General features: G+C 41.5%; 1 protein-coding gene and 1 long non-coding RNA gene across 6 annotated transcripts in view; one reads left to right on the top strand and one right to left on the bottom strand.

The window, feature by feature from the left end:
• ASH2L (ASH2 like, histone lysine methyltransferase complex subunit) overlaps positions 1–16,159 on the bottom strand; it is a 31,866-nt gene extending 15,707 nt beyond the window's left edge. For 2 of the 4 annotated variants that reach the window (XM_040457394.1, XM_040457546.1), the window contains exons 1-11: positions 15,941–16,159; positions 15,205–15,271; positions 14,930–15,075; positions 11,161–11,249; positions 10,780–10,874; positions 5,878–5,973; positions 5,160–5,255; positions 3,731–3,806; positions 2,980–2,997; positions 1,434–1,527; positions 467–684 (exon numbers count right to left, since the gene is read on the bottom strand). In XM_040457394.1, coding sequence (XP_040313328.1) covers positions 467–684; positions 1,434–1,527; positions 2,980–2,997; positions 3,731–3,806; positions 5,160–5,255; positions 5,878–5,973; positions 10,780–10,874; positions 11,161–11,249; positions 14,930–15,075; positions 15,205–15,271; positions 15,941–16,128 — 1,183 coding nt within the window. In that variant the 5' untranslated portion in view covers positions 16,129–16,159. Of the gene's footprint in view, positions 1–466; positions 685–1,433; positions 1,528–2,979; positions 2,998–3,730; positions 3,807–5,159; positions 5,256–5,877; positions 5,974–10,779; positions 10,875–11,160; positions 11,250–14,929; positions 15,076–15,204; positions 15,272–15,489; positions 15,778–15,940 lie in introns of those variants that run through there. The other 2 variants (XM_040457623.1, XM_040457469.1) reach the window with 2 other exon arrangements.
• LOC121019398 (uncharacterized) lies at positions 16,160–18,287 on the top strand. 2 transcript variants are annotated; one of them, XR_005785580.1, is made up of 2 exons: positions 16,160–17,136; positions 17,821–18,287. It is a non-coding gene; the product is annotated as an uncharacterized LOC121019398 (long non-coding RNA). The 2 variants fall into 2 exon arrangements; XR_005785576.1 differs by having other exon boundaries at positions 16,160–16,844.
• Positions 18,288–22,518: the final 4,231 nt, after the last annotated feature.

The following is a 22,518-nucleotide window of genomic DNA, read 5'->3' on the forward strand; positions in this document are numbered from 1 at the left end:
ATATATATATATATATATATATATATATATATATATATATATATATGTATATATACAAATGGCTAGAGCTTAAAGGAAGACAACAAGGAAATTATTTCTTGTGTGTTCAGCTGAGTCTAGTTAGAACTAGGTGGCAGGGGAATGGTAAAAGACCGACATGTATATCTAATTCTAAACTGGACAAAGCTGAGGACAATATTCAAAGTAACATCTGGGTCCAACATGAACATTATTATTTTAAAGGTGTTTTTAAGTTTGTTTTTGTTTTTTTGAGAGAGAGGGAGAGATGGAGACAGGGAGGGTGAGAGACAGAGAATCCCAAGCAGGCTCCATGCTATCAGCACAGAGCTTGATGCGGGGCTTGATCTCATGAACCGTGAGACCATGACCTGAAACAAGAGTCAGACACTAAACTGACTGAGCCACCCAGGCACCCCCCGACATTGAGTATTAATATGTTACATACCTCGATCATGTAGGGCTAACAAAACCCGTTCATATAAGCAGGCTCTGTAGAGGTCTCCAGGAATAGGTTTTCCTGCCCAGCAGTCAAGTTCAAGTTTCTCAGGGTCAGGGGCATGGGGATCAGGCTCAGCTAGAATATACCGATAGCCGTCTTTGTTAAATGGGTGTTCCAAGGGGTAGCCATGAGGGGGAAGGCGCTGAGCAGAAAACAAAGGATCACTGCAGAAAAGAAAAAAATAATATCAAGAAACTAAAACCCCCTTAGTTCAAATGGCTTCAATTCTTTAAGAAGGACATCTGATTTATTAGATTTCAGCAGGAACACATGCAATTTCACACATGCTTTTCATTGCTCAAACAGAGGATCCTGCCCTCTGCAGGTAAAACAGGGAAACAAAAAGCATCCGCTTTTAAATTTAGCAAAGTAGTTTTGGTCAAATTACTCTAGCCTGTAGGAATAGCTATGAAAAGGAGGCAGTATGTCCTAAGGGGAAAGTAAGGAAGAAGGGGAACAAGGGTGATTTCCTTTATTATGTTAATTACTAAAACTAATGAACAGAAACTCAGAGATAAGACTGGGAGTACTTACAATCTTAAATAAGAAAAGACCAGGATTTACTGAATAAAGAGAAGGGAAGAGGCTTGAGGGCAGAGGCACACAGCTGAAGTAAAAGAGATAAAGTTCAATCCTTTCTCAGGATGTCTTAACAGCATTGAACTCTACTCCCCAGGCAATGCGCCCCAGGTGCTGCCCCAGCACTCCCCTAACAAAACAAATGTGTAAACTTCGATTCCCAGCCTGGCATTATTTTATCCCTCAAAGCGCTCAAGATTTGAGAAAAATGGACAGGCTTTTTAATCTCAGACACCTGAGCTACTGAAGAGTGCAGCTCTGTTCCCTCTGATGGGCTGTGCCAGCACCAAAGATGGCCTAACAGTGGTGAGTGCGAGTGGGTGTTTCTGCCCACCTCCGGGCCTTCTTGGTGGTCCCCGCGGTCCCTCCATCTTGCTGCTTGCGCTTCGCCCCTCTTCCTTTTCCACTGCTTCCTGCTGCAATTCCCCCTTTGAAGAGAAGGCAGATCACTTTCAATAAGCTGTCACAGAAGCTTCATGTGGATGTGGAAATTCCATGGTGACTAACACTCCTGTCGTGCATTTGTGTAACACCACACACAGGAGGATTTCCTTCCTGAAAGCATATTGGGGTTTCACCCTGGTTCTGAGAGAGTCGGCTGAAGGTCTCACAGCTCAGAACATTGGGTTCTGGCAGTAAGCTCAAATGAACCTAGCACTAATGACACCTGTGTTACACATTCAACCTTCCTTTCTTAAGGAACTGCAACTACTGGTACACTTTCTGAGGATGTGACACAAATGCATTTTCGCGCATTTAGACTCCAAACACCCACATCTAAAAACAACTGCAAGGATAAAATCTGTTTTCCACCCAAATCAATACGAACACCCACAACGAATATCCTCACTACAAGTAGATGTTCACTCACTTGATCTATGCAGGATATATTCCATAAACATAATAAAGGCACAGTATCCGCTAAAGCACTTAACTTGAATACCCAACAAGACAAAGGTACATAAAACATAGAAAACAGAAACAAAAATACTAAAAAGGTGTTTCTCTCCAGTGCTGCTAGGTATCCACTCTGGTTGTTCGTGACCCAAGTAGAAAGGCTTTAAATTTAGTAGGCAACTTTTACAATTAAGATTGTGCCAATGCATAAAATTCAGGTCAGACTAACCCAGCTTGTGGAATTAAGAGCGAGTATCAATAAAAAATTTACATATTTTATGCAAAATATAATTTAGCAACGTACTAAGGCCACAAGGAATACTACCTAGTGATTTCTGAAATAGGTACTTTGAAGTTTTTGTCCAGTTCTGTCTTTCCTCTCAATTTGTTTTTCTGTCAGAAAATGTCCCGAACTGCAGGAAAACACCTTTATGGTAACAACTGCATAGAGTACTGTATCTTAATTTGGGGCAAGCTTGGAAATTCTCAGCAGTTCTGCTGGAATAAAAAGGATCAAGACATTGAGAGCAGGTCATATTCTGCATATACAGGACCAGACTGATGCAGAACTTCCTTTTATGAACACACCATGTATTATTCCTATTTTTCATTTTTAAAAAGGTTTAATGTTATGCTGTTGCAATATCAATTTGAGTTTGTGTTACCTTAAAAGACTATGGATTTCTTACTGTTATTGGTATTTTAATTAATTTGAAAGAGAAGTTTTAGAACCATCTTGAACAAGACGCACTATATTAAGGTGACTGCTGGCCATGTTAGGCAGAATATGACAACGTACAAGCTTTTAATTACTAACATTCAACTGGAACTATGGTTTCATATCAAGTGCTATTGCCATCATTTCACGATGCTTTAAAATTTTAATCTAGTTTTAGCTTCTACCACAACTCAGCAAAAAGCGTTTTCCAAACCACATAATACTTAAGTCTGAGAGGATGAAAGAAGACAGAGGAGGAATTCACCTCCAAAAGAGACTCCACCTGTAAGAACAGAAGTGGCACCATGTATTTGTCAAATTTTAACAATTAAAAAGGGAAAAAATGGTGTAAAAAGATAAACAATACAGTTAGCTATTTCCAACCCATCTCAGAATACTAGTGACAGTGGAAATGATTACACATTTAAGATGCTACTGCACCAAAGGACAAGTTAATGTTGCCAAGTGTTAGATGAATAGTTAGTTGCCTCCCAGCTACCCCGACCTTTGTTAGATTACCATTAGTAATAAAGTACATTCCTGTCATTAGGTGGATTACTGACAGAAAAACATCTACAGCTAGTGATCAGTACAGAAACGCTGTCATGGGAATAAGCTGAAGTTTCAGGGCAAGAACAATTAGAAGATGGGCAGAGGAAGTCTGTTAAATAACAGCTGAATTAGCAGTAAGAGAGAACAACCAAAACCACACTGGGTGTCAGTGATAAGGATATAGATGGGGAGTCTAAGATAATAAGCACAGTAAATCTGACTTTAAACCTGTACTTTGCTTTATGCTAAATCTGTTTCACTTAAGACCAAACTGTGGTGTAAAGGAACAAACAATTCTCCACTACCATCTGTCAAATCTTTGGCCAGCTTCACAAAACTGAGGTTTGGACTGTAAAGCATCTTTCTAAATATCCAGTTAAGAGTCAACCCAAAGGATGCCCAATTCTAGGCATATTTGGATCCAACAGCTTACAAATATTTCATCAAGACATTTAAACACTTACCATTTAGATTCCCGCTTGTAGACACAGCGCTGCTTTGTTTTTGGTTGTCATAAGCAGGACCAATGTTACTAAGATCCTAGAAGGAAAAACATTCAATTATAAAGGGAGGCTATATAATCAAACCTATCTGGCAATGCTCAAAAAACCAGGAAATCCTAGTAGAATGTGAATCAAAACTGACAATCCTAAGAAGCCTGAAATTTACAGGGGTCCAAACCTGGATGCTTCAGAGATCAACAAGTAACATGTGTGAGGCAGGCCAAGTGTAAGGATCGAAGTTGTTAACAGTGAATAGGCAGGGGGCGGGGCGGGGGTGTTGGAGCGGGAGATGGCAAACAGGAGTGCATGAATGCTATTTTCTCAGCCCCCTGTGGGAATTCAGGCCCACTGTAATCAGATCTTCTCATTCTAGAAGAAAAGACAGAAATCTGAATTTCTGCCCCCAGCACATTAAGTTAACAAATGCTTGATTCATCTACCCTAAGAAAACTCTGGCTAACCTGACTGATTCACATGAGCCTGTTTTGTAGAGTCGCCTGACCACAGATAAGGGGAGCCAAGCAACTGCGAAGAAGGGACCAGGAGTGAACAAAAGTAACCTCTGTGAGGACATGCCCCAAGATCCCTCCACCCCACGTCATCATCCTTTATGCGGTCATTTTTTAAGCACGCGTCCCATGAAGAGGCTTGATTCCTCAATGTGCACGCCCAGAAAGGAAGAGACCTCCTTTTGTCCCTATATCAAATCAGCATATTCCATTCAACCTACATACCACCCCGTGACATCCTGACTCCTACCGTTAAAGGCACCCAACCCACACCCTTTGTGAAGGCCGATTTGAGAAATTTTCTCCCATCTCCTTGCTTCGCACCCTGCGATAAAACCCTTTATGCTACAAAACCGGTGTCAGCGTTTGGCTTATGTGCATCATCGGGCAATGGGTCCTCACAGAGTAACATTTCTATGTGAAACCTTTAACTTTCAATGCTGGCAGATCAAACATTTCAAGGCACAGCTGAAAGATTTGGCCTCCTGAGATGCCAAATGTGACCCATCGAACAAAGAGTGGACATTTTCTTTCTCCTCAGTTGTTCACCACAAATTTCTCTTAATAACACATTTTGAAGAGTAAAATTTGAGATGGAAAGAAAATTAGAAATAACGTGGCCCAGCATATTTGTGTTACAAGTGAGGAAATTAAAATTAAAAAAGATAAAAATGATATGCAAAAGGTTGTAATGTTAAGGGGAAGAACCACAACTAAAACACTAGTCTCCTGGTTTAAGGTAGGGGTTTTTCTCCCCACACATGACAATAACTGCTTACTTGGGGCTCACCACGTTAGAGGCTTGGAATGGCCTGCAGCAAACAGACAAATGTAAACAAAACCTGATTCTGTCTCCAAATCAAAAGGGGAATATAAAGTACCTGATCCAAAAGTCCAAATTTGGGGTAATCTTCTTCTGGGTCCTTACTCCCGGGATCAGGATGTTCCTTTACTAAGAATACATCTCTTTCTTTACTCTAAAAGGAAGCAGTATTTTAGCGTTACCGGAAATTTTATACTTCAAAGTAGTATCAAATGGATGATCAACGAGCAACTCCAATTCCTAAGTGTAATCTCCCCAAATGACAGTATTGCTTTTCCCTCTGATTAGAAAATACACGACCATCAAAAAATTCAAACAGAGGAACTTGAAGAAATGAGAGCCAAAGTCCTTTGGAATCCTCCCCTATCCCTCCACCTCACAGATATAAGCACTGTTAACAGCTTGCTGTGGCCTTCTCCCCAGGTACTCTCTTTAATTCTAAGGACAATAATGTTTAGAACAGTGTTGTTTTTGTTTTTAAATCAAAGGGAAAAACAGTCTGCCATGTCAATATAAATTATACTTGCAAAAGCACAGTGGACCAAGGTTCCCGTCGTGTATAAAACGACATTGATGTTCACTTCAGACACAACTTGGTGATTGTGCGAAAACTATTAAACTTTACAATCAGTGATACCTCACTGTCCAAGATTTAAAACTAAGTTGTTCTCGTTTTCTTAGTCATCACGTTATTTCAGTGAGACTAAAACAGATTTAATACTTACAAAGAACACGGATTTTTGAAACGTCAAGTCTGATCATTTTGGTCTACTCACCATTGTTTTAACAATATTATTTGGCCAGGTCATTTTCCCAGGTCTCTGTCTGGTCGTCATGCACTCCCAGTATTTATCAATAAACGGTATGATATCCTAATTTTTTAAAACAAAATATATTAAGAGTTCTATAGTTGCTTTCAAAGTTATACTCACAAAAATGGAATGAAAACTGCAGCATTTTCAAAGAGCTTGTCAGAATCGAGAGAAAAATCCACGTTTAGTTTTTTCATGATTAAACAAATACATAATTGCATGCAAACAATATACAGATTGTGAGGAATTTCATATAAGTATATACAAGTCTTAGCCTCAGAAGGTTTACAATCCAGTTGGAGGGAAAGATCCACCCCATTCCCTTGGGTGACATTTGGACAATGACTCCAAAGTGATTCTCTCTCCTGAGCTCCTGTTTTACCTGCTTCTAACATCTCTATTTGGTCATCCCAAAGGCACCTCAAACTTCTTGTTACAAAACTAAACTTTGTATCTCAACTCATAAATCTGCCCTGCAGATCTCTATTCTTGCTCTTAATGCTCAGAATCACCTACCTCCTAGAATCACAAGCTAGAAGCCAAGGGCATCATCCTTGATTCTTCTCTTGTGCACAACCATCACATCTAAACCGACACCAAATGAATTTTAAGATTTCAGAAAATTTCTCACCCATCAGGTCTCTTCTATCCCCACTGCTCTAATTATTATCCTCACCAGTTCTTGCTGACATGACTAAACAGATATCTGAGCTTGACCTTGACATCGACCTTCCCCCACTGTCACCATTCTGCCAAAGTCCATCAGAGTTAGAGTCTACCACCAAAACCTTCCACCACTTAGTTCCATGAAATGACAACCAAATCTTTACCAAAAGGAACTATTTGGAGTGCCTGGCTGGCTCAGTCAGTGGAGTGTGTGGCTCTTGCTCTTTTTAAAAAAAAACCCCACTCCCTCTTATTATTTTTAAATAAAAAAAAAAAAAAAAAAAAAAAAAAAAAAAAAATCTTTAAATAAATAAAAGGAACCAGGGTCGAATCAGGGAAAGTAGAAGGGAAATCTGGAATATTCTCTTGTTCCAGAAAGTAAGGAAGAGTTCAAAAACCCATAGGGACATATCAAAAAGTGCAGGCATCAGACTCAATGGGGATATACTGATCAAATCTGAGCACCAGAAATCAGAAATCCACAAATTGGGGCACCTGGGTAGATCATTTGGTTAAGCCTCCAACTCTTGAGTTCGACTCAGGTCATGATCTCACAGTTGGTGACATCAAGCCCTGCGTCAGGCTCTGCACTGAGGGTGCAGCCTGCTTGGCACTCTCTCTCTCCTTTTTCTCTGCCTCTCCACCTCTCTCTCTCTCTCTCTCTCTCACTCTCTCTCCCTCCCCCTGCCTCCCCACTCTCTCTCAAAAATAAACAAACTTAAAAAAAATAATCCACAAATCTGCAGGGATACTTTAAAAAAAAAAAAAAAAGATGGACAGAAAGGAAAACTCTCTTAACAGAAGAATTGCAAGTAACAAATGTATTCTTTTTCACAATGACCACTCTATTAACTGATTCAGGCTAGGATAATCAGGCTAGTTGCTAAAACCATTGCTTGAAGGGGTCCCAATGAGACATTTACACAATCTCAACACATCACCACACAGACTGCTTAATAATTACAAAGACAAGGGGCGCCTGGGTGGCGCCTGGGTGGCGCAGTCGGTTAAGCGTCCGACTTCAGCCAGGTCACGATCTCGCGGTCCGTGAGTTCGAGCCCCGCGTAAGGCTCTGGGGCTGATGGCTCGGAGCCTGGAGCCTGTTTCCGAATCTGTGTCTCCCTCTCTCTCTGCCCCTCCCCCATTCATGCTCTGTCTCTGTCCCAAAAATAAATAAACGTTGAAAAAAAAATTAAAAAAAAAAAAATAATTACAAAGACAAAAGGTCCCTTTACAATGGAGAAATCTGATAGATACCTCCTCTTTACCCAAGTAATCAAATTTAAGGTCATTAATAATAAAACAAACCAGTATTTTATGCCTCCTGATGTGATACAAGGAAAAAATACACTATACATACATTATCTACATAATATTCTTGCCAAAAATGTTTAACCTGAACTCTATCATGGGGAAACAATCAGATAAATGCAAACAGAAGAATCACGCCAAACAACTGTCTGGGCTCCCCAAAATTTTAAATGTCATAGCAGACTGGGGTGCCTGGCTGAGTCAGTTGGAGAAACACACAACTCTTGATCTCGGGGCCATGAGCCCCACGTTGGGTGTAGAGATTACTTTTTTTTTTTAATTTTTTTGGGGTTTATTTATTTTTGAGAGACAGAGAGAGAGGACGAGCAGAGGAGGGGCAAAGAGAGAGGGAGACACAGAATCTGACACAGGTTCCAGGCTCTGAGCTGCCATAGAGAGCCCAATGTGGGGCTTGAACTCACAGACCGTGAGATCTTGACCTGAGCTGAAGTTGGATGCTTAACCGACTGAGCCACCCAGGCATCCCTGGGTGTAGAGATTACTTAAATAAATAAACTTTATAAAGAAATAAACTTTATAGAGAAATAAGTAAATAAATGTATGTCACAGCAGACCAAAAAAACAAAGTAAAATAAATTCAGGAACCATTTTAGATTAAAGACAAAAAAGACATTACAGGGCACCTGGCTGGCTTGGTTGGTAGAGCATGCAACTCTTGATCTCAGGGTTGTGAGTTCCAGCCCCATGTTGGGCATGGAACCTACTTAAAAAAAAAAGAGCAAGAGAGACATTACAACTAAATGTAATGTGCAATCTTTGCCTGGATCCTGGATAGAGAAAAAAAGCTATGGAGGATATTAAAATGATAATTAACAATGAGAAAATATAATTATATACTTTATATAAAAAATAAAAACTATATATTAGATAGTAGTATTACATCAACATTAAGTTTTCTGAGTATGATCACTGTACTATGGTTATGGGAAAATACTGGGTATATATTCAGTTTAGTCTCATATAACTTAGGGAGATAAAGCAAATGCAGTAAAATATTAATAACTGGCAAATCTAGGAAAATAACTAACAGATGGTTCACTGTACTATCTGAATTTTTCTATGTTTGAAATTTCAAAATAAGAATTTGGGAGGAATAAAAAAACCAGAAAAAATGCAAATCTAATCATAACACATCTCTACTGCAGGAATAAAAAGGAGGTGAGAGGGCTGTCTGACTACTCCAGCCTGCAGGATTAAGTCCTAACTTCTATTCAGTAGAAAAGCCCTTACAGGTCTGATCCCAACTCTATTGGTCTCACCATATACCCTATGCCAGTGTCTTTCAAACTGTAGATTGCAATCTATTAGTAGGTTATAAAATCAATTCTGTAAGTCAAAACTAGCACTGACTAGAACAGAAAATAACAATGCAGAGGAAAAAGAGTGGAGGGTAAGCACTGTTCAGTGAAAAAAAAATTTTTTTCAAGTTTATTTTGAGAGAGAGTATGTGTGCACACACATAACAAGGGAGGGACAGTGAGAGGGAGAGAGAGAATCCCAAGCAGGCTCTGTGCCGTCAATCTCACAGACCACCTCACAGACTGTGAGATCATGACCTGAGTGGAGATCGAGAATCAGAAGCATAACCAACTGAGCCACCTAGGCACCTGTGTTTGGTGAAATTTTTATTTATTTTTCAAGATTTTATGTTTTATATTTTTTGAATTTTTAAAAATATTTGTTATTTATCTTTGAAAGAGAGAGCGTGAGTGGGGGAGGGACAGAGAGAAAGAGAGGGAGAGAGAATCATAAGCAGAGAGAATCCACACTGTCAGCACAGAGCCTGGCGTGGGGCTCGATCTCTCAAACCATGACATCATGACCTGAGCAGAAATCAAGAGTTGGATGCTTAACTGAACCACCAGGGACCCTTAAAGATTTTATTTTTAAGCAATCTCTACCTACGCCCAACATGAGACTCGAACTCAAGATGCTCTACTGACTGAGCCAGCCAGGTGCCCCTTGTTTCAGCTTAAATGAAAGTGGGCAGGTATGAATGTATAGTAGGCATAATGTAAACTCCATCATTCTAAAATTTACTTAATTTTCATATTTTCTTACCGTGAATCACAGTAGGAAAGACTCATGGGTGGGCTAGTCGTCTAATTTTGAGTCCTGACTTCAGTTGTGTGGTTTTGCAGTTTAATAATAAAGGATAATTCGTTTAAATAAAAGGCATGTATAAACCTACCCCCTTCCCTCTGACAAAATCTATAATAATCGTCTATAAAAATAGTTAAACTGGGCTGAGAAGGTTCAGCTCGAGATCTGATTTTTTTTCCTGGTTAAGTTTATTTTTGAGTAATCTTTATGCACAATGTGGGGCTCGAACTCAAGACCCTGAGATCAAGAGTCACATGCTGTACTGACTGAGCCAGCCAGGCACCCCCTCAAGATTTTTTTTTTTTTTTAAGTTTGAGAGAGACAGAGATAGCGCCAATAGGGGAGGGGCAGACAGAGAGGGAGAGAGAGAGAATCCGAACCAGGCTGTCAGCGCAGAGCCCGACATGGGACCAAAGTCACGAAACCGTAAGATCATGACCTGAGCCGAAACCAAGAGTCAGACACTTAACCAACTGAGCCATGCAGGTGCCTCAAGATCTGATTATTAATTGGGGGATAGACAGTTGTTTGCTTCTATAAAGCCAACCAAAACTATTTAAGGATTCCCCCAACTAATAATTTAGCCAACTGACATAATGTGCACATATTAGAAGTTAGTAAATCACATGAAATCAGTAACAACCACTGAATCTACAGTCATATATTCATAAAAATTGGGGGCAAAGTACTCATTGTTAAAGAGTATATTTAGATGTTCTACCAGATTCTTTGGCATAATTGCAATTACATTAATCTCTTCTCTACCTTATCTTTGGAGAACATGGTTTTTGGATGTTCATCTTGTGTTCGAGACTGCCAAGTTAGGTTGGCCAAAGCACTAAGGCACATTTCTTTCAAGTCTGTTAAAAACAAAAAGGAAGAAAAAATTATCTATAGTATTATAGTCATGTTACCTAAAGGATATTCAACTAGGTGATCGACAAGTTAACAATTATAGCAGCAAAAAAATAAGAGTCATGATTTTACCTGAAGTGGACCATAGCCATTATTTGGAGCTAAACTCCAATGTTACATAACTTTTACCGGCTACTAGGCAGGAGTTCCCTGATCCTGCTAAGCCCAAATCTCTTTTCTTTTGCAGCTACCCAGAGGACAATTTTGCGGCACTCGTGAGTTTGTTCTTACTTGCTTGCTTCCGGAGGAAATAGGTATTCCCACTATGATGGCACACGTTGCAATGAAAACTGTAGTTGGTCATGAAAGGCAGACAGGATCTGCAGAACAGCCAGATTAAAAAATCAGTAAACTTCTAAATACACACTTCTTTGTAGAAGTAAATCAACTGAATCGACAGGGATCCCTTCCCTGCAGTGAAAATAATAATGTTAATATATTAATATATGATTAAAACTTACAAAGGTCATCAAAACCAAAACAGGGCTTATATTTTCACAAATACCTGGATTTTTCTGTTAAAACATTTAATAAGATATTATCTATCATAGTAGATAATTCAGCACCAGGAAGATTATCACTGTTGCCTTGTCCAAGCTAGTTTATTATAGTATTTAAGCACCTAAAAAGAGCATGCCAGGCCAGTTGTGGAAGACAAAGTAGTCTCCTTAAATACAGTTACATGCAAATATTTGTATGTAAATTATATTTAAATATATACAACTCTAATTTACACACAGACATTTATACACTTAAATACTTAAATATCTCTTTAAAAGGCCAATAATACTGCTGGAAAGGGCAGACAGAAGATATGACAAGATTAATTAAAAATGTAAATATAATTATTCAAGAAGACAACACGTAAGTCACAAAACATTACTTGTCTCAGTACCAAAGGAATCCTACAGGTGATAATTACTCCAGAGGAGTTTTAAGGATCCAAGTAGTAACTTCAGATTTAAGAGTTAGAAACATTTTGGAGAACGTAAGTTATGAACTAGATTTGGGAAGATGAGTTGGTTTTCTTTTGTCTAAGTGAACTATATACAGAGATGAGAAAGGCCAACAAGGGGGCAGAGGAGCAAACTGCTGTAGATAAGTTTGTCCCAGAGAGGGGATTTGGAAGAAAAAAAGAAAAAAAGAAAAAAAAATAAAGAAAAATAAAAAAGGCTTGAAAGGCAGGAAGTGCAAGGAGCCAGGTAGAGTTGGATTTTTTCTGTGGGTAATGGGAACTCCTTGAAGGGGAAGTGACATGGTTAAAATTTTAAGTGACAGGTTGGGTCTGAAGGAAGAGATGAGAAAAAGCAAATGTAGGGGCACTTGGGTGGCTCAGTCAGTTAAGCATTAGACTCGACTTTGACTCATGTCATGATCTTACAGTTTGTGAGTTTGAGCCCCAAGTTGGGCTCCGCACTGACAGAGCACTTAACAGAATGAGCCACCCAGGCACCCCTACGTAAGACACTTTTGTAGCAGTTCCAGCAGAAGGCAAAGAAGGCCTCACTTAGGGTGAAAGAATAAAAACGGAAAGGACAAGCCCATATACAAGAGAAAAAAAATTGGTAAAGCTTGGTGACTGATTAGATATGGAAGATGGGGCAGGGGAAAGGAAGTGAAAGGAGTTCTAACTATTAAGACTGCTTGTATCACAAAGATATCTCCTCAGAAGTGAGTTTGGGGGCAAGTGAAAACTTGTCTGTATTGTATAAGGGGGCCTTACTCTTTTTTTTGTTTTTAGTATTTATTTTTGAGAGAGAGAGCAAGAGAGAGCTAGCGCACGGGAGGTGGGGAGGAGGGAGGGGCAGAGAGAGGGAGACACCGGGAAATCGCAGGCTCCGGGCTCTGAGCTGTCAGTACAGAGTTCCACCCTGGGCCTGAACTCACAGAACCAGGAGACCATGACCTGAGCTGATGTCAGGCGCTTAAGTCACTGAGCCACCCAGGTGCCCCAGGAGACCTTAGTCTTAACAAGGAGAAAGTAACAGAAAAATACAAGACCGGTTTAGGTTGTAAGAGAAGAAATCAAAATAAAAGCAGATTTATCTGGACTCAACTGAAACTTGCTTTAAGTATCCTCAAAGAGAAGGTTCCCAAATGTGTGTCTATTGTCACCACTCAAGAAATTAAGAAACATTCTTGTGAATGTTAAGACTGAATTCCCTTGCCTTTACCTTGCTCTTGAACCCTTTCTGTTCAACAGCCCACCATGATAAAATCACCTACAGAAAGTAAAGCCTCAAACTAGAGACATGTAGAAGTATAGTTATTAATTCAAATATAATCAGGTATTCACAGCAGCCTTTTTCCTACCCTGACTAGCTCCCTTCCTCCATCTCAGCTGTGAAAGACAATCCGTCTCACCTAGTTGGGCTTTAGGTGTAACTTCTCAAATTCAGGTACAAACTGGTTTCTACCAAAACTCTTGAACTGTGGTTTGCTTCTTCCCTAGATCACCCCAAGTTAGCTCTCTGGTAAATTTCCTTTCCTAGGCTCTGTCTATCCAAATAAATTCTCTTTGGCCAAAGCAGCCAGATTTTAGTTGGGTCTTACTAAGTGACCAGCTTTGCTTATCTTGTATACTTTCCCTATAGATCTTTCTACCAAGATCAATTCTTTCTTCCAGATCCTTCAGTATTTTTTTTTAAATACTGTATCCTAGATCACTAAACACATGTTAATTAGAACATTAGCATTTCTAAAGTGCCCTACAACTTTTTAATTAGAAAGCACACAATAAATTATAAAGGAAGGCGTTTCCTCGACAACCCACCCAAGAAGGAAGAATTTCAAAATAGTGCAGCCTTATTTTGAGGCAGTCTTATCTGAATTTACTTGCACAATAAGAACCATAAAAAACACCAAAGAGAGCCAGCAGTACAATAATTTCCATAGACAGTATGTCAATATCAAGCACTTGCTAGCTGTTGGCTAACTCCCTGCAATAAAGCAAAAATTCTTTTACTTTCAATCAATCATAAAGTGATTTTGATTTATTAGAAGAGGTAAAAGATAGGAAATATGTTTTGCTGAGAAGTGAACACAGAATACTTAAAGGGAGTGAGTTTGAAGCCAAAAGGGAAAAAAGGATCGCTCAAGCATGAAGAGTCACTAGTTATCTCAAATTTTTGACAACAGGCTTTGTCCACCATATACACCAACCCTCTCCCCAAAATCCGTAACACCAAATACAACATCTAAATGCTACTGTCCCATAACTGTTTATATAATGCTTCGTAATTGTATGGTTTTGTCTCCTAACCAGGTTGTAAGCTCAAAGCAGGGAGAATACCTATCATTGTACCTATTAGGGCTCGACCCTCAATAGATAGAAAACAGTTCAGATTATTAAAACAATTCTTGATTCAAATCCTACTACTCACTGAAGGTGAGGTTAGAAGGCATAGGAAATAATATGCTTTTATATTTGCCTACAAATTATTATTCAACTGTTGAACATACTGAGATTTATTTTAAAAAGCGATTTTTTTTTTAATTTTAAAAAATTTTTTTTAACGTTTATGTATTTTTGAGACAGAGAGAGACAGAGCATGAATGGGGGAGGGTCAGAGAGAGAGGGAGACACAGAATCCAAAACAGGCTCCAGGCTCTGAGCTGTCAGAACAGAGCCTGATGCGGAGCTCGAACTCACCGACCGTGAGATCATGACCTGAGCCGAAGTCGGACGCTCAACCGACTGAGCCACCCAGGCGCCCCTAAAAAGCGATTTTTTTAAGCATTTTTTTAAATGTTTATTTACTTTTGAAAGAGAGACAGAGCATGAGCGGAGGAGGGCACAGAGAGAGAGAAAGAGACACACACACACATAGAATCCGAAGCAGGCTCCAGGCTCTGAGCTGTCAGCAAAGGGCCCAACGCAGGCCTCAAACTCACAGACCGCGAGATCATGACCTGAGCCGAAGTCGGACATTCAACTGACTAAGCCACACAAGTGCCCCTTAAAAAGCGATTCTTAACAAAGATTACAAAAAATACTCACGAGGTATCTATGCCAAAGGTGTCCGCTGTGAACCATTTTGTACATATGCCACACTGCAGCTCTACCTCTCCTAACTGTCGGCCATTCTCTTCATCCACGGAGCCCGCCTGAGTATCCATCACCTCTGAAGTGTCCCCAGCACCTTCCTGTGTCCACACAGCAATTAGAGAATCAGGTCAGTTGATCCTATTGTATTTAACTCACTTAAAAACAAAACAAACAAACAAAAAACAGAACCTATTTTGCCTTGCATACATCCAAAAAGAAATACTTACTAGTGTATCTTTTCCATTAGAAGATTCAGTCTCCAAACCACCACCTACATCAACTGAATTTGCATCCCTACAAGATAGTGAAAGTACTCAAGTGAGAATCTTCAAGGGAAACAAACCTCAAAACGCCTATGCCTAAGGATAATGATCAAAGTACAGGTGAACTTCACACTCCTACAGCTTTTTCAGCTAAGCCTATTCTCTCAGCCTGGGTGCCCAGGGTTAGGAAGAATATGACCAAGACAGACGCAGGCCCATAGGGCAGAGGGAAGCCTAATCTGTCCTTACTGACAAATCTACAGGAGATGGAATTAGTCCTGGGGGAGGTTCGCCTAGATGCAGCTCTCTCACTCTTGTTTTCAGAGGAACCGTTACTTCTTCCAGTCCGGCAATGCAAAGTGGTTTCTCCTCTGGGATACCTGAGGAGTTCCTGCTATAAGAGTGAGCTACCAGACCTCTCAGGAGCCTGAGACAGAACAAGAACCTTGACTCTCAGGACCCGCGAAAGGTACGGAAAGGGGCGTAGTTACAGACACAGTTCAGAGGGGAGGGAGAAGGGGACGGGCCAAGCGGCGGGCGGGACTACAGTCCTGGAGGGGGGGGGGGGGGGCGCAGGGTGAGCCGTTGGCTGCAGGGCCTAGGTTCGGAGAGTGCGGCAGGAGAGTTCCAGGGAGCCGCGGGACTCCAGGAGGGGTGGGCCTCCCTCCCAGTGTCCCCCTCGGGCTGCAGGACATCTTACCCACTTTCTGCCTCTCCAGAACCGGCTTCTGCTGCTGGAGCAACAGATGTTCCCTCCCCAGCCGGGGCAGTTGCCACCGCTACCACCGGTTTTGTCTCCCCTTCTTCTGCCACTGTTGCATTTGCTGCCGCTGCTGGGCCGGGTCCTGCATCCACTCCAGGTCCCGGTCCGGTTCCCGCCGCCGCCATCACTGCCGCCTCCCAGAGTTCTCGCGAGAATACGCTCTCCGTCTCGCGTGAGTTGCTGACTGGCTTTGTAATCTTCAAACAGTAAACGCGTTTGGTGGGTCCACCGCTTGCCTTGACGGATGGGCCCTCCAGGCCCACTTTAAGGTCGGGCAGGCGGAGGCGGGCAGGGTCCTGGGATTTGGAGTGGTAGCCGCAGAGCTAGGAGAAGGCGGAGGTACTAGTTTGATTTCCTCCAGGGCTCACTTCGTTTTCCGGGCTGGATGTTGTGATTTTCGTGGCCGACACTGGAAATCAGCGCTGTTGAGGCGCCTTGAGAGCGCTGGGTGCCTACGGACTCTGAAGGCTGTGGTGTGCATTGCAAACGTTCCTCACCATTAAATGTAGGAAATGTCTTCTACAAACACTAGCACTCACTGCCCTCCCGCCCCAGAAGCAGTTCGTTACTGGCGTGGTGATCTGCCACTTTGAGCACGTTTTCAAGTGGCTACTTAGCCTAGAAAGTAGGAGTCCAGAGTCCCAGCTACATAGGTGAGGACCGGAGAGGGGATGTTCCATCCAGGCGGAAGAGGTAAGCAGCAATGTGTGTTCTAGAAGCTGCAAGCCACTTAATATTTTAAGAGGAGGAAAGTGAAGCCCGAGTTAGGAAGCCAGGTGCTGGAGGACTTTCCAGTTGAGAGAAGATTGTCCTTAGAGGAAGGAACAGGTAGCGACCAAAGGTAAGAGAGGAATCAACCTCAGTATTGGTAGGTGAAATCACTGGAGTAGACTTATTCAGAGTCTTCAAACTCAAGAATATAAACCTCTAGAAGGAGAGGCCAGGAGAGTTTTCAGAAAATCAGTGTGTACATCCTAATTTTTACAGAGTCGCCCGAGAACACACTTTTCTCCCACTTTACAAAAAAAAAAAAGGCATACCTCTCTCCAATCGTGAATCAAATCTTACTATGGTGTCTTGCCCAAGGGTGTACAAACCTATGGGACACCAGACACAAGAACAATTGGAAATATGTAAGTATTTGGATTTCCCAATTGGTTCCCAATTATTTGTTTTCAACAAAATTGAAGGGGATCCTAATTGAGTTACCAGTTGATAGATTATTTTAAAAACTGGTTATTATTATTTGTTAAATGTTTATATATTTAGTTTTGAGAGAGAGAGACAGCACAAGCGGGGGAGGGACAGAGAAAGAGAGGGAGACACAGAATCTGAAGGAGGCTACAGGCTCCGAGCTGACAGTCCATCGCAGGTCTTGAACCCATGAACCGGGAGATCATGACCTGAGCCCAAGTCGGATGCTCAACTGGCTGAGCTACCCGGGTGCCCGGAAAAATTGATAGATTATTTTAAAATTTTAAATAATTATTTTAAAAGTGGTGGGTGAAATTTTAAGAAGAAACAGAATACTTTGCACAGACTCAAAGTATCTCCTCCAAAATATTTACTCTAGTTTTAAATGTTTTAACATACAGCTACAAAATCTTTGATACTGCTTCCTCCGAGGTAGAGCTTGAATCCCACCTCTTATTGAGTGTGTGGGCTGGATTTAGATACTTGTTTCTGAACAATAGAATATGGAAAAGGAAAATGGTAAGTTTTACAGTAGAGAAACTGGCAGATACCACCTTAACCAAGTGGTCAAGGTTAACACCACCAGTAATAAATCAGGTTGATATCATTTGCCCCTTTGATAGGATGCAATGAGAAGGACTTTATCTCTGTGGAATTCTTCCCCCAAATCTATAACCCCAGTCTAATCAAGAGAAAACAGCCAAATCCAAGTTGAGACATTCTAGAAAATATCTAACCAGTACACCTCAAAACTTTTCACATCATGAAAGACATGAGAAACTCTGGAGGAGACGAGGAGATGACAACTAAATGCAACGTATCCTGGATTGAATCTTGGAAGAGGAAAGGGACATTAGAGGGAAGAAATGGTGAAATCAATAATGTCTGTAGTTCATAGTATTACAGCAATGTTAATTTCTTAGTTCTGATCAATGTACCATGCTTCAAGATGTCAACATTAGGGGAAGAGCTGGGTTAAGGCTATGTGGGGGAACTCTTTGCACTATCTTTGTGACGCTTCTGTAAATCTAAAAGTAATTGAAAATCTAAATTAAAAAACTGGTGGTAGATCACAATGTGATTTGGCATAGAACTTCGAAGGAGTTCAAATAATTGAGTTCTGGGGCGCCTGAGTGGCTTAGGCAGTTGAGCGTCTGACTCTTGATTTTGGCTTAGGTCATGGTCCCAGGGTTGTGGGATCGAGCGCCTCCTTGGGCTCCTCACTGAGCATGGAGACTGCTTAGGATTCTCTCTCCCCCTCTCTCTTCCCCTCCCCTGCTTGTGTGTGTGTGTGTGCATATGCATGCTCCTTCTCTCTCTCTCTCTCAAAATAAACATTAAAAAAAAAGTTGCACAGTCCACAGACTGAGCCAGCTGGCACCCCAGAAATTTTTTTTTTAGTTTTATTTAACAATGCTGATGTTTGCAATCTGTCTGAAACCCCCTGTGGGTAATTAAATTTACAATGATAAATTCATTCATGCAAACAAAATTTTGAAGACCACTAATTTAGAACAATGTCTTTCAAATGTTTGGCCACAACTCCCGTAAGAAACACATTTTGCAATGTGACCTAGTATACACGTTATATTAGTTACAATTAGGAGATTTATGAAACAATCTGCATTTGTATTATTTTTTTTTTTTTTTTTTTTTTTTTAATGCCAGTAGTGACACTCTAAATTGATTGGACAACCTCTGATACAGAATTGTTTTCAAAGAGCTGTGATCTGGGGGTTGTGTTCTGGGCAGCAACTTCATTTTATTTTATTAAAAAAATTTTTTAAAAATTTTTATTTCTTTTTGACAGAGAGACAGTGTAAGCAGGGGAGGGCCAGAGAGATGGAGACACAGAATCCGTAGCAGGCCCTAGGCTCTGAGCTGTAGCACAGAGCCCGACGCTGGGCTCGAACTCACAAGCCATGAGATCATGACCTGAGCTGAGGTCAGACGCTTAACCAACTGAGCCACCCAGGCGCCCCTTAAAAAAAAATTTTTTTTTTTTTTAATTTTAGAGAGCATGAGCAGGGGAGAGGCAGATGGAGAGAGAGAGAATCTTAAACAGGCTCCCTGCTCAGCAGAGAGCCTGATGGAGGGCTCGATCTCATGACCTGAGCCGAAATCAAGAGTTGGATGCTCAATCAACTGAGCCACCCAGGCACCCCATCAGCTACATTTTAAATGAAGGCCATGAATGATTCATTTTAAATGAAAGTGATGAGTGATTTCAGTTTCTTGGAATCATTTAGCAGAACCCACATTATAGTGGATTGAAAAGGGAGTGGAAGGATAGAAGCAGAAATAGCTGTGTAGACAGATCTTTCCAGTTTTTTGAGGCTCACGCTTTTTCTTTCTTCCTTCCTTCCTTCCTTCCTTCCTTCCTTCCTTCCTTCCTTCCTTCCTTTCTTTTTTTCTCTTTCTCGTTTATTTTGAGAGAGAGTTGGAGAGGGACAGAAAGAGAGGGAGAATCCCAAGCAGCCTCCAAGCTATCAGTCAGTACAGAGTCCAACACGGGGCTTGATCTCATGACCTCGAGATCATGAACTGAGCCGAGATCAAGAGTCAGGAGCTTAACTGACAGCCACCCAGACATCCGGAGGCATTTTATTTCTGCAAAGAAAAAACTGAGTCAATGTGGCAAAATGTTGACATTTGTTAAATCCTTGTTTGTTACCTGGTTCTTTGCTCTGTTTTCAGTGTGTTTGAAATAGTTCCTAAACAAAGGTTTGGTTCTGAAGGAGCAATTAGATGATAGCTGGAGGGGAATGCAGGGTTGGGAGAGAGGCTCATGACACACTTTTATTCATCAGTATGGAGCCAGAGGTTGAAAATGCAGGAGAGGTGGTAGTTGATGAACAGCTTTCTAAAGAAGCTGGGTCAGGGCACCTGGGTGGCTCAGTTGGTTAAGCATCTGACTCCTGATTTTGGCTGAGGTCATTATCTCACAGTCTGTGAGTTCGAGCCCTGCATTGGGCTCTGTGCTGACAGTACGGAGCCTGCTTGGGATTCTCTGTCTCCCTCTCTCAGCCCCTCGCCCCATGCATGCGCCCTCACTGTCTCTCAAAATAAATAAACTTAAAAAAAATTATTATTATTTTTTAACGTTTATTTACTTTTGAGACAGAGACAGAGCATGAACAGGGGAGGGGCAGAGAGAGAGGGAGACACAGAATCTGAAACAGGCTCCAGGCTCTAAGCGGTCAGCACAGAGCCTGACGCGGGGCTCGAACTCACGGACCGTGAGATCATGACCTGAGCCGAAGTCAGATGCTTAACCGACCGAGCCACCCAGGCGCCCCATATTATTTTAATGAACCGGGTCAAGGAGCTGAGTCAACTGGCAGAGATGAAGTTCGGCTTGATGACAAAGAGAGAATCCATTCATCTGAAACAGGAAGAAATCGGGAGGATGGAATAAGGACGTGGTTTGTAATTAGGAACAGGAGACTATGAGAAAATATTGGTGGCTGATAGTGAGGGCTTCACTGAGCTCTGAGCCTGCATATTGATAGTGCCTACAATTTATATCTTCCAGTTCCTGCAACACCACAATGCTATATAACAGCGAAGATGATTTGAAACAATCATCTGAGTTTTCAGTTTTGCCAGGCAGGTAAAAGTAAGGGCCAGGATAAAAGGCAGCCAAAGATGATAGCGAGAAAGCAGTTCAGGTGATTAACCATGGCATCTGAGGAAGCAGAAAGAGAAGGAAATGGGGGAATTCAGCGTCCAGAAGTCTGGATGAAAAGGCAGGAACTAGAATGGGGAGAGGTCAAAGTAAGAATATTTGAGTTCAGGATTTTCGGAGAATTCCACAGCCAGCTCACCTGTGGGTAAAAGTGGGTGAGGCTAAGGTGGAACCAGACCTAATTTCTAGAATTGGAAAGCAAGGCATCGCATACCCTGGACAGCTGCTCAAGATGAAGGTTAATAAAATCATTCATAGCACCAGCTTACAAGTTTAGGCTGGATAAAAACAGGAGAAACACATTTTGGGAAGGTTTCCCTGTCAGCAGCGGGGGAACTCACTCAGCTTGTCAGAAAGCGGACTGTCCAGCTGGAGTGTCGCTTATTCTCCTGGCCCTGGTGAAAATATGGAGCGCATTCTCTCATCCTCAAATACAGTATTCAGAATGTTCACAATTGTTATTCTTGAGCAGTGGGTTTATAAAGACTGCCTCTTACTCTCTTCTCTGTATTTTCCAAGTGTTTGACAGTGTGCCAAGAGTTGCTCAGAAGTAAATAAAGTCTTTAAAAAGAAAACTTGCCTCCTTCCACACTTTTCTCCACTAGGTCTCAGATTTGTCCCTTCTCCAACCTATTTGTCCCTCCAACCTATTGTGGTTTTGTTTTGTTTTGTTTTGTTTTGTTTTGTTTTGTTTTGTTTTGTTTTGTTTGAGAGAGAGAGAGCAAGCAGGGGAGAGGCAAAGAGAGAATCCCAAGCCAGCTCTGCACTGTCAGTGCAGAGCCCCATGCAATGCGGGGCTCGAACTCCTTGAGCCAAAGTCAAGAGTCTGACACTTAACCAACTGAGCCAGTCAGGTGCCCCCAGCCATTTTTTTTTCACCTCGATAGGATTACCACACCTGAATCTTCCTGATTTGGGCTTTCCTACTCCAATTCAGCCTGGCCAATCATCTGATACCTCTGCAGCACTTCATCTTTCTTTAGGGAACTACTTACTGCCTTTCAGAGAAAACTTAAGAGTCCAAGAGTGCCCAGCAAATGACCCCAATTCCTGTGGGAACCCACCATTCTCAGCATACTCCACCCCATCTTCCAATCTCTAGGTTTGGTCCTGCTTCCCTCCATCCCGATTGCCCCTGGCCCCCCATTGCCCCTGGCCCCCCGCGTCCATTACATCAAGACACATGCCTAAGTTACTTCCCCTGGAAACCTTGCTTCCCGCAGTCTTTATGTGAGTGTATGTGATTCACTAGGCCTCAGTTGCAAATTAGAACATTTTTATTGTAGACCCAGTGTTCATAATCCTGTTTGGCTCATCTGTACGGGGACCAACACGGGATCATTTCGTTTGTAACACACCATGATGTCTTATGAATAATTGACTTTAAAATGTTTAAAAGCAGTCAGCACCCCACTCTGCATTCAGTTCACTTTCATTTCCTTTTTCTTTTTTTAAAGATTTTATTTTTTTAAGTTTATTTTGAGAGAGAAGGAGCACAAGTGGGGGAGGGGCAGAGAGAACGGGAGAGAGAGAATCCCAAGCAGGACTGTCAGCGCAGAACCTGACATTGGGCTCAGAGCCTCACACGAACTGTGAGATCATGACCTGAGCTGAAAGTAAGAGATGCTTAACC

The sequence above is a fragment of the Herpailurus yagouaroundi genome, unplaced genomic scaffold (genome assembly GCF_014898765.1).
Source record: "Herpailurus yagouaroundi ecotype Mexico unplaced genomic scaffold, PumYag 28, whole genome shotgun sequence".
NCBI classification, from domain to species: Eukaryota; Metazoa; Chordata; class Mammalia; order Carnivora; family Felidae; genus Herpailurus; species Herpailurus yagouaroundi.